The 19,000-nt window shown below is 46.0% G+C and overlaps 1 protein-coding gene across 1 annotated transcript; it reads left to right on the top strand.

The window, feature by feature from the left end:
- Window positions 1-328: 328 nt before the first annotated feature.
- Window positions 329-15,544, top strand: LOC122387163. The gene is made up of 6 exons (XM_043377082.1): window positions 329-442; window positions 2,902-3,043; window positions 3,692-3,762; window positions 11,729-11,798; window positions 13,092-13,215; window positions 14,487-15,544. Exons 1-6 carry the CDS (start codon window positions 358-360, stop codon window positions 15,012-15,014), a joined length of 1,020 nt encoding a protein of 339 aa, XP_043233017.1. The 5' UTR covers window positions 329-357; the 3' UTR covers window positions 15,015-15,544.
- Window positions 15,545-19,000: the final 3,456 nt, after the last annotated feature.

Below are 19,000 nucleotides of genomic sequence, written 5' to 3'. Positions count from 1 at the left end.
TCATGGGTGCTCATCGTACATAGTTAGATATTTGAATTTGTCGTAAATTTCATTATGCACATTCTCCATTATGAAATAAACCATATACATACAGGATAGGTAGTAAGGAAACAAAAAGCTCAGTCATAAATTATACGAATGTTGACATATAATCTATAAATGATTTATGATCTAAGATTCACTTTGATCTTTTGTTACGCAGCTGGCTCTGATTCAATGACAACTGCAGACCTCTGAATATCTCTCTTCGGCACAGAGTATTACGCCGTGAGTGTGCCTAGATACGTGGAAATACGACTCGGCGTCTGTGTTTTCCAGGCTGAGCCACTTTCCGTGTCGGTCCGCCACGTGCCAACAATGGAGAGTCGACACGCAAACCAGACGGCAGCTTCCGCCGACGCGCCCCCTACACCTCTGCCGCATCTCATTGTGTACCCCACGGGTGAGTACTTACAGTTGACAGGTGTACAGTGTGACTGTACTTACACCTCTGCCGCATCTCATTGTGTACCCCACGGGTGAGTACTTACAGTTGACGGGTGTACAGTGTGACTGTACTTACGCCTCTGCCGCATCTCATTGTGTACCCCATGGGTGAGTACTTACAGTTGACAGGTGTACAGTGTGACTGTACTTACACCTCTGCCGCATCTCATTGTGTACCCCACGGGGTGAGTAAAGCGTACCTACACATCTACAGTTTGTAGTTGTACACCTCTGCCTCACCTTATTGTGTGCCCCACTGGTCAGTAGAGTGGCACCATTGCACTACGCCTATAGATTAATGTATGGGAAATGGGAATGAGTACTTAAACATACTCATCCAGCCGCACCTAATGTTGTATTCACGGAAAGTTTGCGTCGCTGCTGCGTTTGATGCATAGCATAACACATAACATAACCATAAAAGTGCGCACTCCTGTTGTCGCCGCAGCCAGACGAAGATGTAGTACCTACCGCCGAGCTTTTAAAGGCATCGACATCGCTAGACAAAAGGAAAACAAATATTGCATCTGTTATTGCACTGAACATGAGGGTATTGCGGCTCTGCTGGATATTCAAGAGCGCGCTTTCGGCTTTTTATGTTCGTTCTTTTCTTGGAAGGATATTCTCAACTACTCATGTTAGGATATTTATTCTTTTTTAACTCAATTTCATATGAATGCCATAGACATTATGGCCATCCAACGCGTCTATTACATGTAATCGCCAGCCATGGCAATTGGCATATGCAAATTTCAATTGTTGCTGATTTGCTTTCGCACCAAGCGCCTAGCGTCGTGGACTTTGTATCACACTTCTGGCCCGCTCAGTCATCAAACAAGCTTTTTAGTACTTTAAGCTCCAAAGCTAGCAACAGATTGTTCTAGTTTTACAAGAAGCCTCGTAACTACATTCATATAATCACGTTTGATGCAGATATAATAACGCTATTCTGCTGTGTTTCTTGTTTTGTATACATCAGCTGTGACTTGGCGACAAACTGCATTATTCATGCTGATGTGGCTCGGAAAGGAGAGTGGTCGGTTTGTTTGTTTGCGTCTCCCTGAGCCGTGACTTTTTGTGCAGAGAAAGCACCGAAAGCGCTGAGTCGCCGTGAAACAACTTCGACGCTCTGCCCAAGATTCCTATGTTATGCCCACCGACCATGCCCGAGGAATGTTTTCCAAACAAACTACTCCACCTCGATATTGGCGGTGGAGTGTCCCTCAGGCCGTATATTAGAGAAACTTATCAAACAATTGTGAGTTCGAGGAGTTGTCTAAGCGAATCGATATTATTTGGGGTGTTTTTTAGTTCAACATCATATCATATGTGGAATAGTGCGAACCGTTTCAAATCGGACGCTCAGTCCCAGTTCTATATTTTGGGCCTTTTTTATGACAACGAGGTCAGCGGTAAGAGAGAGGGTAAAAAGGCACGTGACATTTTGGTCACAGTCGCTCGAAAGGCCATGATTTCAATAGCCACAACTATTCCACACTTTTTTATCACAAAACAAAGGTTCGGTCTGTGGGTGCAAAGGGCCGAGCTGCAATGTCCTGGATGGACTCACTTAGTGGAACACATCTTTCCGGGCAAATCTATTTGCCCTGGAATGCTGCAGCTGATTTTACTATATAGTTCAACATCGTAACGCTGCGAGGGAACCTTTCCCTGTCTTCCTCAGTTTATGTTTGTATTCGTATGCTCCTAAGGAAATTGCGCTGCTTGACTATTTTATGCAAATGCTTCAGATTATGAAAAGAGATACAAAGAATCGATAGATATTGAGTTACATAGCCCGAGCCGTTGAGCTTATAAGTTTTGTACGAGTCCTTTTTATTGATATCATAGGTGACTCAGAAGGTCATGCTTAAGGTGAGCCTATGAGGTGGGTTTTAGTAAGCCTCAGATCTTGCGGTGCTACTTTTAACAACGTAAGACTCTTTTGATACATGACTGGCCTGCGGGATGACGAATTGGTATGTGCTTAGTAAGGTAAATTTAATTTCCCCGGAGCACGGTGCTGAGTGCGGATGACGCAGTTGGAAAATCGATGGCTACCTCCCCTAAATGTCTGGGTTTGAGCATGGGCAGAGTCTATGTGGATCGCAGCTGTGGCATTATGCAGGTCGAGATAACCTGCTGAGATTGATTTGCAATGGTCCAATGCAGTTTCCCATTTCATGTGTCAATTTGTTGTCCAAACCTTAGGGCTATTGTGCACTGTTATCTTTCAAGCAATGTTCCCACTTCACAGTGATGCTTAGACAGTTTACTCCAGCTTGCCAGTAGCCCCTGACTTTCTCCTTTGACTGACCCCTACGTTTCAGTGACCTCTGACCTTTCACTTGCCATTGTGTTCCCTGACCTCCCACTGACCGTTGTGATCCAGTGACTACTTACCTTGCGTTCCAGTGCGACCGGAGACGGTGATCGTGCCAATTGTGTCCAGTATCGTCCTCTTCCCCGCTGCAGTGCTGCTAACGATCTGCTGCCTGAGGCGGCGGGCAGAGCGGGCGCGACGGCGAATCAAACGACGAAGATACATCTCGTTCAGGTCAGGTCAAACAATTAACCTAGCCTAGGGGACGTTATAGGTGTCAAAAACACCCACGATATATGCGGATAAAACATTGTATGTACTCTTGCCGTTTTACTATACAGTTGTCATGAAACGCTTCAATAAACTTCTTGTGACGGAAACCGTATCCGAAGACCTTATTGCTCTAGCTATGGTTCTACCTCATACAGTCTGTGTTGACTCAACGCTTAATGACGTTTATTATAGTTGCTGCCGCTCGCAGCTTCAATGTAAATTACGCATTCTGGAGTGGAAATGAAGTTGAGGACAACTGTTTTGTAACACGCTGATTTCCCAGCGCGTTAAAATGCTAACCGGCTAACGCTTGCAAAAGTCGAAACACTTTGCTTTTGTTTCAGAAGCTTCCTTTCTTTTATGACTTATTTTATCATTAGGTTGTATTGTTTGCTTCGAAAGCGAAAATACTGATATTTAGTTGAACATTATTATAAAAAAACGTTCAGCTAATAAAAAGCATTGACTGATATTTATTTTTTAGAAAATCCGATCTCCTGCAATGTAATAACAATGTACATAAGACTGGCTTTTAAGCGCTCAGGAATGCCTCAGAGTAAATTAGAGACCGCAGGATCCATTGACCGTCGATTTGGTCCTTTGTTTCAGGGATCGCGGGGACATTCCAGGCCGTCAGATCCCGATAATACGGATACACGGCCAAGGAAGAGATTTCCCAGGTGGGACCCATTGCATAATGTATGAGGGCAATGCATGGGAGAGACAAGAGAACTAACTTCTAAAGGACTTTTTGCATTTATTTCCGATACATTTATCCAACCTTATGTAGCTTCTGTTTTGTCGCCTCAAAAACACTGTGCATATCAATGAGCCAAGAGTTTGAAATTTGAACCGCATCACGGGTACATACACGCTCACTGTATATGCTCACTCAGCAGAAAAGTTGTGTAAAATCTTGTCTCTTTCTCACATCTTTTCATATACAACGGTGATGGTAAGTGCTCTTGTTTTATCTTATTCGCTCTTACTTAAAGGATTGAATTTAAAGATGTCTGACAATTACACGGGTTTTGTTAGCGCTTCAAGTAGGGGAAGGAGGGTGAATTGCGCCACCTTAAGGAAAAGCGCTAATTAAAAGAAAACCGCTGGAGATGTAAGCATGCACTGGTAACCATTTCAAAGAGGAACTCATTGGCTACGATTTAAGAGCCTCCCGATCAATTAAGAATGTTTCGTTTGCTTCTGACGGCTGTTTTTCAGAAACATGCAAAAGGGCGCATTTGCCAACAACTGCTGTAAATTGCGCCAGGGGGATGGCGCAATTAGAACCCAATTGCGCCCTATACTTTAACATGGCTAAGTGAATGAGACGGAATGCATACTTCCCGGCAGTCTAATGTCATTGCGGCTTACTTAAACATTTATTATGTTATTGAGGCTGGATAAATAATAAATGTAGATATAAATCGCGATGTTTTTGGCCCAGGTAGTTAACGTTACATGTGTCCGTACGCTTGTAAAAGTACAACGAAAACGTTTACTGTAACCGACTAGATATATGTGAACGTATGCGCCTATACAGTTAAATTTTCAATCGTTTCTCTCAAAATTAATAATTCTTTATCGTTTCGACAACTTTATGACATCAGTTTTTACTTTTTTGTCATAGCTGTCACTTCTCACGTCTTAGTCCATGTTGAAAATGTCGTATTTTGTCAATTGCACCACAAGTCGTAGCCTAAATGGCAGCTGCATTATAAGTTTGACGAGAGAAATAATTTGCGGACTGGCGACAGCGGGCTGCTCCCCTGCGTGGCATTAAACTCCTTCTTTATTGCAATCAGTTAATGATGCATTCATACTGTCGTGATACAATAGCTACACCATTATTCTATTTGCGCCCCCCTGGCGCAATTGCCATGGGCGCAATTAAGATTGAGGTACTTTTTTATAAAAGCGTAGAAATTATCATAAAGATGTTGAAAGAAGTTTACTGTTTCAGTGAAATACAATGAAAAAAGGGTTTTTCTTTCTAAATATCACTCTGAAAATCAGACAAATATCGCAAATTTTTATAGCCGACGGTTCAAAATACTGCAAAAAAGTTAAGAAAACGCCATAACATCTTTAATGGCGTAATAGGCCTTGCTGATTGGCTTCATCGGAGAGTTTGGGCCATAAAATGAAATATCCGGTGGTGAAAATCATGTTTTCGAACACAAAATTCTAAACATGCCATTGAATCCGTGGGAATGTTGGTGGGCGCAATTGGTTAGGAGGGCGCAATACACCCACTTTCCCCTACACAAACGACAAAACAGTGCAATTCAAATCTTTATATCTATATTTCGCAGAAGTTTCAACGACAAGGCGTCTTCGTCAGTGCAAATGAAATGAAACTTAGTACATATGTTTAATTAATTAGCATATTCGATAGCATATTCAATAGGATATTCGACAAATATTCGATAAATTACTATTTTGTTAGCGCGTTGGCTCTCTCGGTCGCTTTGTTACTATTATGCAGGCTTCCGATCTTAGAGGTGGCGTGATTTATTCTGGCAAAAGGGAAACGCTACATGTCTTTAATATAATATATATTTATTAAATAAGACAATAATTAAAGGTAACAGGAGGAATGAGGATAAAGGCAATTTTACCGGCCTGCATGACGCTCTCTGATAACGGTCTCAGTTTCGGCTTTGGCAAATGCGACCACGTCCTCAACATAAACAATTTTACCCGATAGGCTGGCTTCGGGGAAGCTTACGGTACATATTGCCACCCAAAGGTCGCTAAAAGAATCGCAGGCTATCGAGTTTTTCCGGCAAGCATTCTAAAAAAAAACCACCAGATATGCTTCAGGACCAGGCTTTAATCCGTTTATTAATCCCAAATATTTCAGTGACAATGCACGCTGCGGCGAGGTTCCATGGCTTTTGAACCCGCCACAAGCGCTACCATGGTCATAATGGAGTTCCCACAGACTGCAGAAGCACCGAGACGTGACCAGAATCGTCGAATTGTGTCCAACTTGGGTCGATTGGCCCTCTATCCAGGGCTTCTCTAGCAATGTATTTAGTGACGGTGGCGGACTGAATTTTTAGCTTTTAGCTGAATCTGAAGATGAGAACTGCGAATGGTCATGCTGGTAGAATTGCTGTAAGACGTGTTTTGAAGAAGCAATACGAGTAAAAATAGGTGGTTTGAAACGCTTGACCAGCAAGTACAGGATTTCGAAAGCTGTAGGTTTTAGAAATACCGGCTTGAAGGACGATTCAATTAAAAAGAAAACGAAATGGGGATGGTTTGAGAGCAGATTTCTGATGTAGGAAGGTGCAAGTCAGGGAAGATGAGGGTAGAAAATGAGTACCAAACTGCTTTTTGAAATAGATGCTACACTCAAATGGGAATTGAATATTGGTGCTGTATTCTCGCAAGTTTCGTTATTATTACGGATATTGTTGGGGGGGGGGGGGGGGGTATTGGCCGATGACAAGCTCGATGTATTGGTATTGAAAGACAAAGGTTGAGATTTTGGCCGTAGTCTCTTCAGAATCACACGCAATGTCGTTAGGAAATGACATCCAACGTCTTGACCTTTAACCCGCGCCCCGTTGGGCTCTGCCGAGCAACGCGCCCGGTTGGGGGGGGGGGGCATTTTGGCCCCCCCTAAGATCTCGAGAACCACGCAACATAGCGACAAGCGGTAAACGGCGTTGGATAGCCCCAACGGGGAACTACCTTGTGACCCAATTTTATTGACCTAGGTCAAACCGATGACGTCACAGGTCAGGTCAAAGGTCCAATTTTCACCGTTTACAGGCACTTCAAGAAATGCGTTGTAAAATCGAGTAAAATGCATTTCATTGAAAATCATCGATGGGGTGATGTTCTTCAAACACATATTTTGCTATTTGAGGTCACTGATACCAGGTCAGGTCACAGAGGTCAGGTCACGGGGGGTCACAATATGAAAGTGTCGTGTGATACATGTTTTATGGTCCATTTTACATGACAAATGCGATTATATGGGTCAGGCAGCCTTTGGGGCCAGCTTAGATCACGTTTTGGTCAAGGTCAGGTCAAGGTCAAGTCAAGGTCAGGTCAAATTAGGTCAAATTTCAAAGTTAATATTTTTGCATAAAATGGGTATCGAATCGATGCAGCTTGTCACGGGGAGTTCAATGGTGGTCTTTGTTTTGCCGTACGTGGTCTAGAATTGCTAAAAATTGAGTTCAAAAATTTGACGTCATCATTTTTGAACAGTTTTTTCGCTATAACTTGGCCAAAAAACAAGATATCGATCTGAAATTTGGTATGTATATAGCAGAGTGCTGGGACTATCACATATATTCCGTTTTTTTTCGAAATTCGGAAAAATTTTGGATTTTTTCAAAGTTTTTCTAAAAAAATCAATTTTTTGAATTTTTTTTGGTCAAAAAACAAAATTTTGAAAATCTGAGATAGCAGTTTTGTAGCGCCGCTTTTTGTCTACTAGACCATATAAAGAACTTTGAAATTGCTTGATAACTGTGGATTTGGTGAGCGTTTCAAGATTGCATGTTTTTTGCTCATTTTTGCTCGAACATGACCTCAGCTTGACCTCAATAACTCCTGACCTAAGGTGACCTAAGACTTGAAATTTGGTGTGAAGGTGTCAAATTGATGCCCAGGAAGGTACTGAAAATTTAGCGGCGCTGCGCGCCGCCGTTTTCTTGCTATTCAGGAAAAACCACAGGGGGGGCCAAAATGGCCCCCCCCCCCCAACGGGGCGAGGGTTAATCTGTGTAATGTTGGTAGAATGATAATTCCTGTGGAAGAAATATCAAAACTTTGTTGCGTTTTGAAAACATAACTCTCCTGATAATGGAGAGTTATGTTATGTGGAGAGTTAATCAGCTCCTGGAACTGCTGATTTTGGAGGAACTGCAGTCTTCTTTTCACCCGCACGACCTACAGTTTGGCTTCATCCCTAATCGTGGCACAGCGGAAGCTTCTATGCTCGTCGAAGAGACCGTACATTATAACCGGCGCGCTGGTCTCCCTGTGTTCGCTGCCAACCTGGACGCACGCAAATGTTTTGACAAGATTTGGCATGACGGACTGTTTTACCAACTCACAGAACATATGAGCGTCAACTGCTGGCTCCTGATCGTCTACTGGTATCGGCATCTATCCGCCAGAGTTACATTTGGTGGCACCAGCTCCGAAACTTTTGAGGTTTTACGCGGAACCAGGCAAGGCGCTATCCTCTCGCCGACCTTTGCAAATGTGTTCTTGCGTCCATTATTGGCGACGCTGGACCGCAGCGGCGACGGCGCTTACCTTCATCAGCACCACGTGCCGGGAGTGTGTTATGCTGATGACCTGCTCCTACTGTCAACGAACGCCGCTCATCTCAGTGCACTATTGGTCCAGGTCGGTGACTTTGCGCGCGACTGGCGACTAGAATTCGTCCATCCAGACCATCAGAAGACAAAAAGCCACTGCATCGTCTTCGGTGGCGAGCTTCTGGCGCAGTCACCAACGTGGAAGCTAGCTGGCCAACCGCTCCAAACACGGCCTTATTCCGAGCACCTCGGCGTGACGCTCGACGCCCGCTCCACGGCTTCCCGACACGTCGACCAGCGTGTCAAAAGGGCTCGAGCTGCCTTTTATGGCCTAGCACCAGCTGGCCTACTGGCCAAAAGCTTAAGCCCGGCTGACAAAGCTTACCTATGGAAGGCTGTTGTCCTCCCTACTTTGATGTACGGGTGTAGCACAGCTCCTTTTCGTCCATCCGAGGTGGACCGCCTGGATGCCCTTCAAGCCGGATGTGTGAAGGTGGCATTCGGGCTGCCCCGCTTCGCACATCACTCTGCCCTCCTGACGGCCGCTGGTTTGGCGCCGGTTCGAGAGTTGTTGAGAGGCGCAATATTCTCTGCTCTCAGGTCAGCGATGGTAGCGGAGCACCGCTTAAAACAGACCATGATCACCTCCCTAGCAAAGCTGGCCATGTGCCCCAGAGAACTTGAGGGCTCATTCCTCCTACAAGTGTTTGAAATGTACAACAGGGACTTTCGTGCAGTAATGGAGCTGGCGGCTGGTGGGCCGGTGGACCCTGACCGTGTGCGGGCTCCGCGGTTGGAGGACGGCTTGGCGGATAGCATTCGGCTGGTCCTTCAAGGAACATGTGAGGCCTCCAGGCGCCTATTGAGGCTCCTCACGTGCTCACATTGAGCACCTATACCTGAGATACCAGCTTTTCAGGCTCCCATCATTTGTGACCACACACATGTATATATTTGTATTTGTCGCTGTAAAAGCGGTGCATAATAAAGAATGATGATGAATGGGCCACGTTTTTACGGATGGCAGGTACACATTGTAACTTTGTGTCCCATGCAGCATGGTTTCTTTTTTACGCTGCCAATCATTGTGTCCCATGCAGCATGGTTTCTTTTTTACGCTGCCAATCAGATACCCCACGGCAACATCGAATTATAAATGTATTCACTAAGTTCCAGATCTCCTGCGAAAGAGAAGAAAAAATTAGCATGTGCTCATTTCACTGAAGAAGTTTGTTAAGTTGGTGAACTTTCTGTCAGACTTCTTACAAAGAGATGATTGGATAACTTAGAGCCTAAAATGAGCCAGTGCATTACCATAGCTTACCATTTATATTTTTCATCCTCGCCCGTAATGGTCTTCTACAGCGTAATAAAGTATAGAGGTGAGAGCATTATGGATTTGTAATAAAAATAACGAAAAACGAATGTTAAATGTCTTCAAATTGTGTAACATAACGTACCGTAGTTTAGTGCAGCTTTGGTCACCAAGAGCAACTTTGGTCCACTCCTGGAAAACTAATTTGTTTTGCAGTAGCGTTTTACACTTAAGAGGGAAAGTGGGGTAAGACGGTCAGGGTAGGCTTCCCTGACCGTTTAACCCACTTTCCCCTAAGTGTAAAGAGCTACAGCAAAATAGATTAGTTTTCCAGGCGTGGGCCAAAGTTGTCCTTGGTGGTCAAAGTTGCACGAAACTACGATATTCAGCTTCGAAAATATTAGCACACCATTTCCACTATCTGTGTTCCATGGAAGCCAGAATAAAAATTTCCAGGTACCTACCGTAACCAAAAAAAACCTTCAATTGCAGTTTCATATAAAACAAAGAACAATACAAAAAATAGTAATAAAACGTCTCGTTTGTGAGCATTCTTATCTGATTGAGTATCTGACATGTTTCCGTCGTAATGTAAGTTTTATGCTCCCTGTAGCGATGTTGTTTTTCCTTTTACTTGATTCATAACTCATCACTTCCAGACTCATCAATCTTCATTGTGTTCATGAGTTTATCTCTTATTGATTTTCTCTCAAAGTATCTAAGCTGCTGCTTCCAATGAAGCATAAATCATTTCCAGCTTCATTCCAGTCATGAGGTTCACGTGAATCCTTTCAAAGGATGTTGGGCACAGGGGACGTGATCTCGTTCCTCTAAAAACTGATCCATTTCATATGCTAAGTGCAGTCCAATTCTCTATCCAAACATATAAATAAGACCAGGCGTTTTTGTTTTGTTGTTTTTTCCCGCAACCGATCATCCAGACAGACACAACGTTGTTGTTTATCTCGTACGTTCTCCATTGAGACGCTCCTCCCCAGCACTCTGCATCAAACTTGTTCGAGCCGCGCGGTAAGGCAGGAGCGCCGGGGGACAGCCACCTCCAGCTCGAAAAAGGTCAAGGCCGAGAATCTCACCATTAGAATCCTCCAAAAATGTCTAAAACCTTAATTCAAAGATGTCCAAGAGGGGTCAATAATTTTCAAAAGAATTCGAAATGTTCGTTTGTTACTCTGCAATTCAACCGGTGAATTTCGAAGCCCCAAAGCAATTTGGAGCCTTTTTAAATGCCTACTAAAGCGTTGTTTGTTTCATTCGCAGTTAATTAATTACCCTTTTTATCATTGAACTTATCGATTATAGTTAGTTCGACTTATTCATCACCCTTATATTTATGGCAAGTTGCGAGGAATATTTAAGCCCCATTAGTGTGCTGGATGCTGACGCTGTTCTCTTACAAGCTCTGATGTGGAAAATGGCAGTCTGCTATAAATAAGCCTTCCCATTCATTAACAGCACTTTCACAATGACATTTAAAGTTATTTGGCGACGCTCCAAGGACGCCAATGTCGCCCTGCCAAAATCGGCAACATATGACGCTTGCCATTTCATTATTCACGTTGTCGACTGGGTGCATGCTCAGCGCGATACATTTATCGTCAAAGTCGAGTCTCCAGCCGGCGCCATGGTACATTCCTCAAAATTGGCTGGATTATAAATCAGCTGTCCGACATTGCATGCAATGTTCATCGGGAAAAGCGCAGCCCGGGGGATGTGGAGCTCAGAGCAATCCAAAGGAGCGAAGTCAATCTGCGACCATTGGTGACTTTGCGGATTTCTTTGCTGCGTTAAGTGCTCCCGCATTCAAGGCTAATGTAATAGTGGATTAAAACCATGAATATCCTGTAGTCTGCGAATATGTTGCCGAAGTTTTCAGCACTTCTTGTTTCAACTGAAAGCATCTGTCCCTCTGAACCATTAGGGACGATGACCGGGCTGGCGGCGGCCGGGTTTGACTAATTGTCATGAGCAGCGAGCATTCTATTGACCAATGGCCGCTCTCTCGTTGTACTGTTTCAGGGGGCAAACGCTCCCGGCGGGATGACAAGTGCACGAGACTGCGGGAGCTGCACTACTCGACGGCGTCGGTGTGAGTACCGAGCAGTGTTCATTTACGAGTAAAAGTCGGGCGACCATGTCGCCCCCCCCCCCCCCGAACATGACTGTCGTCGCTCTCCTTAACCCTCGCACGACCAGGCCACTTTTCTCATAACACGAACGACCAGGGGGGGGTTGTTACGACCCCCCCTGGCGTTTCGAAACGGAAGGTCGTAGAGCTTAGCGGAAAAAACCAACGGATTGCTCTCAACGAGATCTCGCGATTGGTGGTATATTTTTTGGTCCTAGGTCAACATTTGACCTACTTTTGACCGGTCAAAGGTCAAATTTTCGGAAAAATAGACTTTTTTCAACTTTCGGCGGCGATTGCGGCAAAACGGTGGGAGATATCGACTTGAAACCTTCACTATCGTGTTCCTTGATCAATTCTCTATCGTTTGGTATGTATTTCGTTTCCCTAGCTCTAAAAATGGCGCGTTGGGAGCGCCGGAAGTCGGCAAGGTCACAGTCGGCGGCAGAAATTCGAAAAATCAAAATTTAAATTTTTGAAATCTGATTGTATTTTTGGATTTGGGAGGTCCATTTGCCCCCTATAAAAGCTAATATTGCTGCATATTCCCATTGAGGTGACAAGAATTAGCAAAATAGTGGTTCGGGCGCTTTTCAAAAATAGTACCGGACGCTGTTCCTCTTGTGACGTCATAGCTCCGTGACCTGACCTGACCCGGTCAAATTTCTTATACCATATGATAGCCAATACTTGCCCCAACATGCATGGGAAGTTTCATCACGATCCATCAACCGATGTCCGTACCACCGGCAGGAAACCTCGGGCGTTGGCACTCAGTTTGTGAAAATCCGGCCGGAGGCTGTACCTCTTATGACGTCATAACTCCGTGACCTGACATGACCCGATCAATTTTTTTCGGCAAAAGATGCGCAAAGGTTGTCCCAGAGGGTATTGAAAATTTCAGCCCGCTACGACAAGCCGTTTAGCGTGCACTTCGAAAAAACCTCAGGGGGGGTTGATACAACCCCCCCCCCCCTAGGCGTTCTAGGGTTAAACGTGTCCTTGCACCGGCATCTGCCCAAATAATTGAGAATCCAGAAAGAGCAACGAAGCCTTGCCGTCCCCTGCGCAAAATAACGGGATGCTCAACCTGCTGGGAGTGGGACCTCTTGCGACATTAAAAATGGAGCGAACAATGCTTAAAAGATGGGCGATTTTGCCGAACTTTCGAAGGTGGGAGTCAAAGCCAGACCAACAACAATAACAGCCAGATCCCTCCCCAAAGAGTTCTAACAAGCCCCTCTTCATGTCCAGTTTCCAGGCTGTACTGGGCATCGACCTCGACCTGGACGACCGGTCAGACCGAGAGAGCGAGGCCATGGGCTACACGAGTCTGCGTCCGGTCTCTCCTGGCGGCAGTAGCATCAGCAGTCTGCGGGTGAGGCTGGTCGCCGCGACGCGCCGACACCTCCCCGGGGGGATTTGTGGCCTCGGGTGTGGGCGCAGGTGACGAGCTGGGCGACCGGAGCTGTCCTTACCAGCTGATGAATGGGCGGACGAGAGTGGACAAGACGGGAGAGTAGTTGGGAGAGAGAGAGAGAGAGAGAGAGAGAGAGAGAGAGAGAGAGAGAGAGAGAGAGAGAGAGAGAGAGAGAGAGAGAGAGAGAGAGAGAGAGAGAGAGAGGGAGAGAGAGAGGAGGGGAAGGCAGGGCGAGGAAGAGAGGCGGAGGGAGAGAGAGAGAGAGAGAGAGAGAGAGAGTGTGTGTCGATGTGTGGTAAGCAGAAACTTTGATGGGAACAGGGTGCGAGAGGAGAGAGGTGTGTTGTTATCCAGTTCCCTGCAGCCCCCCCCCCTCCCCCGGATCCGTTGTGCCCTGGACCTGTGCTTTACTCTGGATCCGTGCTGTGCCCTGGGACTGAGTTCTGCACTGGTCCTGTGCTGTGTCCTTGACCCGTGTTGTGCACCGGGCTGACTGCTCAGTGTCAATAGTGGGCGTAACACGGAGATACTAATGGGATTCTGTAGCCACCTCGCTGTCACCGTAATGAACTAAGCCCACTAATCGATTACCGGATGGCATTGTCTCACTAACACTTGGTCGCACTTGTAGAAGTCGTGACAAAGTAATAAAATTGTGAAGTTTGCTTTCACTCTTTGGTACTTGATCCGAAGTTGGTTCCCGGGGAGGGAAGGCCCTATCCTGACAATCGCATGATCTTATGCGATAATTGCAGATTGTCTGAGGTAATCCAGGTCAGCAGACTCGTCAGCAGGACACTTTTCGAGACTTGCTGAATGCTGGCCTTTGGTGTTTGCAAGCGGGGCCCTGATCAGCCCGGCAGCAGTCCGGCGAATGATTCATGGATGCAATTTTGTGGCGACTCCTCCGAACTTTTAGCAATATTGAATGTCACGGTTGAAAATCCTTCTCTGAACTTCCCCGACAAAATTGCAAACCTAGATAGCCAAATGGCCTCAATCATCATTACGGAGTATCGTGCAATGAGGCAGTCCATGATCTATAGCAAAAAAAAAACTCTAGATAACGTCATTGGAAAAGACGATTTGATAAGAGCGCCAGTAACACCATCCGTGGGCGCTCTACGCGCCGGCCGTTGTTGTTAGCTTGCGACACGGGCTCCCGATGTCGTCACGGGGATCTAATGCGCAATAGACCTCACTAATTGTGTTGCTTGTGTTGTTGCCAGGTGTTTCGCCGCTCCAGCGGTCCGCAAATAATTCAGATGGAGATGTCGCCGCGTGTGCCCCGCTCTGTGCGCACGTGCCGCACCCTCGCTCCGACTCCGCCCACTGGCGACACCTACCGGCGACCGGGGAGCAGCGGTGCTGCCACCTTTCGGCGACCTAGGGAACCCATCGGCTCCACACTCCAACCCTCCAGCGGGAGAGCGCCGGCCAGAGCTGGAATTCTCCGGGTGGGAGACCAGAATGGCGCCACGCCGCCTCGGCCGAAGGAGACCGGCAGTGTCGCGCTCCTGCCGCTTCCGGAACAGAACGCCAGTGGGGCCACCTTGCGGTGTCCGGAGCGGAACACTAGTGACCTCTGTGGACGGCCTGCGGAGGCTGAGGTAGTGGAAACGTCCGTCACCACGACGCACTGTTCGGGGGTCAATGGCGGGCGGGCGGGCGGTATCGACACTGCTGGCGCTGCGGTGACAGTCAGTCCAACCGTCATCGCCGCGGGCTATCTGGGTGACCTGGGCACGGCCTGCTGAGGCAGATTCAAGGTCAGGTCACAGAGAGCCACATTGTTAACATGTTATGTACAAAGACTACTGTCCGAATATGTGTTCCATTGCGAATCTGAATCAAATAAGCAGTGTCATGCTTTATGAAAAGCTTATAGTGATGGGCACACATAGTTATAGGACGTTTTGCCATGTTGATAAATTATGTGGTTTGAAGGTTGGAATGTCACAGCGAGCTTCGTTAAAGTGCTAGTAGTAAAACTGCTGTTTAATTCATAATATACCTAAATCGCCCGGCTTACCGCTTTATTAGCTATCACAAATGCTATTTGAAATGAAAATAAAGCGAAACGTTGGCCTTTTGATATGGTTGAATTAATAACGGTCCAACGGAGCTCGTTGCTTTCAACGATCCGCCAATGTTTCCTCGGAAAGTGTGATATGGTACATGGGAGCAGCTGTGGAGGCTTCTACATTTATGGTTTGTCGATGTTAAGTAAGTGCTGAACTCATCTCGTCAACTAATAAATACAACATTCATTTCTGAACTATTTTGATGTAAATGCGTTTTTGCCTTCCTCAAATTAATTGATTATAGGTTGAAGGTGTTAAAAGAGTAAGCACAGTTTAAAAAGTATGTACAGACATAATGATGTTCAACTTTTCACAGGCCATCAGTTGCCTGGAGTGGTAGGCTGTGCCGCATCACACGGTCTGAGTTCACAGTTTGGAGTGCCGTGATCCAACACCTACCTTGGATATGCTCAAAATTGCGTGAAAAGTGGAACAACTTAGCGTGCCAGTCAACTAAGAGCTTTTGAGAGTCAATTGTAAAGGTTACAGTTAAATTAACAATTTAAATCGTATTAGGAATGGAGCTGCGATCTTTTATTGGCATTTATCGACAACATCACATCTTAATTAAATTCCTCACGAAGGACTTGTCGCATATTGATAGCAGCCCGCAAGTCAATGTCCTGAGACGACTTGTTGATAGGCAGCTTAAAAGGTTTCTCATGAGCGGAAGGTAAGACAAGACCAAAGACCTCTACAAATAAACAACTGAGCTTGCGAATTCTTTTGACTAGACCGAACCCCGCAATAATCTTATTTCGGGTCTAGAGCGTTATGCATAAAGACGTGCATTTTAAGGGTCGGATCTCCCAAGCCAAAAAACCTGGTGGACCCTCTACCTGATGCACATTCCCTGTTGTTAATCATTTAACGCTTACACGTACTGCACAGCTATTTTGTATCTATAAGTAATATGTCAGTGAAAACCATACCGTGAAATTTTGTTCTTGTGCCAATGCTTTGCAGTTTCATTTCCCACACACAGAAAAATATTAACACCGTTAGCGGTGTAATTGCACAGTACATATCTGAGCACTTGAGGAAAGTTAATTTAGTCCCTTCCCCGCTTAAATTACTCGCGCTTCTAAATGAACACCAGGAAGAAGGTAATAGAACACTGTTAGGAGGGTTGGGTGTTTTGCTACATGTAGTAAAACACCCAACCCTCCTAACAGTGTTCTATTACCTTCTTCCTGGTGTTCATTTAGAAGCGCGAGTAATTTAAGCGGGGAAGGGACTAAATTAACTTTCCTCAAGTGCTCAGATATGTACTGTGCAATTACACCGCTAACGGTGTCAATATTTTTATGTGTGCATATCCACACCCAAGTAAGGCCAACCTAATTCAGCTGTCGGCTGACCCAGCTCACCGGGACCAAATTGTTCCCTGAACGGCCAATCAGTCGTCGGGTGGGATTGGCTTGGGGTTTCCTTTCGGTACGTGTCCGTTTTATTGACCTGACAACTTACATAAGTACTCGTGCCGACGTCCGCTAAACCTTCCCATGGATGACGGAAGCTGCATTAGAGACAGACGAAGCTGCGCTTGTCGCTGTTTTCGTCAATTATATTTTTAAACAGTGTTTCTTTTAAAATATTGATCAGCTTTGATCTGTGTTTACCTAATTACGGAGCGAGCGAAGCGAGCGTAGTCTTTCCTTAGATTAACGGAAATTTCTGAGTATGAGCGGCCGGCCGGCCGGCCGGCCGGCCGGCCGGCCGTGCGGACGCTTTTGCGAGGCTTATATCTCAGCAACCACTTGACCGATTTACACGCGGTAATTTTTGTAGGGTAGCTTCATTCCTTCTACCAAGTATTGGACTATTCCCGATACATGTGGGTGACCCCTTATGCACGTGCCACGTGCAAAACGAAGAGGTGTCACTTTTGTAATTGTTGCAATATCTCGGTAACTACTTGGCCGATTGCGCTGAAAGTTGGCATGTAGGTAGGCACCCACTAGGCACTGCATATCCATGTGCCAGAGTTGGGGTGCTGCTGCACGTGCGCACGTGCAGGGGTCGTTTCCAGATCTCGAGAACGGCTGGACCGATGGCGCTCAAATTTGGTACACGGTTAGGGATCAGTTAGTAGGGTGCCGTGCACAAGTCAGTTGGGACCCATTTTGCACGTGCGCACGTGCAGGATGCCGCTCCCAGATCTCGAGAACGGCTGGGCCGATTGTGCTCAAATTTGGCACATCGCTAGAAACCGGTCAGTAGGGTGCCGTGCACAAGTCAGTTGGAGGTACCCCTCGAAATTTCGCACGTGCAAGACTCACCCCCTCGCTCGCTCCGTTAGTCGCCCCAAAAGGCGCTATACTGGTTATAAAGGTGCACAGCACGACTTGATCTGCTTTGCTCATGATGATATTCCAAGGTCAATTTCTACGTTGACCTGAAAGGGTCTAATTTAGGCATCATTTGACGAGCCTCAATAAGTGAAACAAAATGATGGTAAAGCAAATGACGTTTGATGATTGATAATACAGCGTATCAACAGATATTACATAAACATATTATATTGAGCATGTTATCAGGTAAGCTTATCCATCTGAAGACAAAAGTGTTGATTTGAGGATGCTGACCAAAGCGGCCTACTAAATCCCACGACAATGCGGAAAGACCTTTGGAAGAGTGATTGATTTTTTCACGATATTGCTGCTTCATTAGTATAACAAGCTTCCAGCCTAGTTGTCGAAATGTCGAAACTGGGAAAATTAGACTTTGGTAGTTTCTGCTGGCCCGATGCTTTATCTGACCCAAAATAAACTAAATCCCTGGGTATTTCTGTAACCCTTAGGAATACTGTTTGCCTTTACGCATGACATTGGAACCGAGTTAGACGAGGAGTTAAAATGTAGACTTTTCTCCTAATTCCTATCTGAAACCCATGTCGGAGATCTCGGATATATCCAATGCCATTGTGTGATCCTTCTTCCCTAAATCCTCTTAATCGGCTTAAACTGCTTTCAAGAGATGACGCGTCTGCAATTTGCCGCTTATTAAATGGATGTGGCGGTAAACAGCTCAATTTAGCCACCGACAGGCTCTGCTAACTTATGTAAGCAGCTTGTGAAATTCGCCTTTAATCTGTAGATGTTTTCGATAGAGCGGTCATCGCATAACAGCATGATGGGTGTCGCTTGCACAATACACAATGCACACCAAATGCCTCACTACAAGGACGAGGCTCTCGAGGGCAGCAGTGGCTTATGTCCTGTATCATTTTCAGAATACAGGTTTATCTATGCGTAGGTAAAACACTGCAAAGGGGAAAAAGCGTAAAGCCTTGTCACACAAGGATTGCCGCAAATGTCGGCTTCACAGTCACACCGTCCTGGGGATGAGATGACCCCGTCCCCGACCCACAGTCTTGAGCTTACGTTGAAGTGTTGGGCTCTAAACGTCTCAATCGTCCTCGAGAGTCTGGCGGGATGGAACGGGAGGGTCCTTGCCTCGGAGCTAGATAAGTGAGACTACCGGAGGGGCCATAGCGGGCTAGTCGTGAGAAGTCTCTTCCTCCTAGATACGTGAAAATTACCCCGAGAGTCTCTTAGCCAGACGGTTAGAAATGGACAAACCACCCGGAGATAAGAGAAACAGCCCGGAGAGTCACGACGGGCCGGGACCAGAGGCGGACCGCTCTCTGGCTGCCC

Source organism: Amphibalanus amphitrite, unplaced genomic scaffold, assembly GCF_019059575.1.
Source record: "Amphibalanus amphitrite isolate SeventyFive unplaced genomic scaffold, NRLGWU_Aamphi_draft 000275F_arrow, whole genome shotgun sequence".
Taxonomy (NCBI): Eukaryota; Metazoa; Arthropoda; class Thecostraca; order Balanomorpha; family Balanidae; genus Amphibalanus; species Amphibalanus amphitrite.
This window is presented reverse-complemented; position numbering and strand designations above follow the sequence as displayed.

What these genes read in the sequence shown, in the direction of transcription:
- LOC122387163 (XM_043377082.1), top strand. Translation starts at nt 358, where the DNA reads ATGGAGAGTCGACACGCAAACCAGACGGCAGCTTCCGCCGACGCGCCC. An exon ending in CACTACTCGACGGCGTCGGT is followed by an intron (nt 11,799 to 13,091) that starts GTGAGTACCGAG and finishes CTTCATGTCCAG; the next exon opens with TTTCCAGGCTGTACTGGGCA. An exon ending in GTAGCATCAGCAGTCTGCGG is followed by an intron (nt 13,216 to 14,486) that starts GTGAGGCTGGTC and finishes TGTTGTTGCCAG; the next exon opens with GTGTTTCGCCGCTCCAGCGG.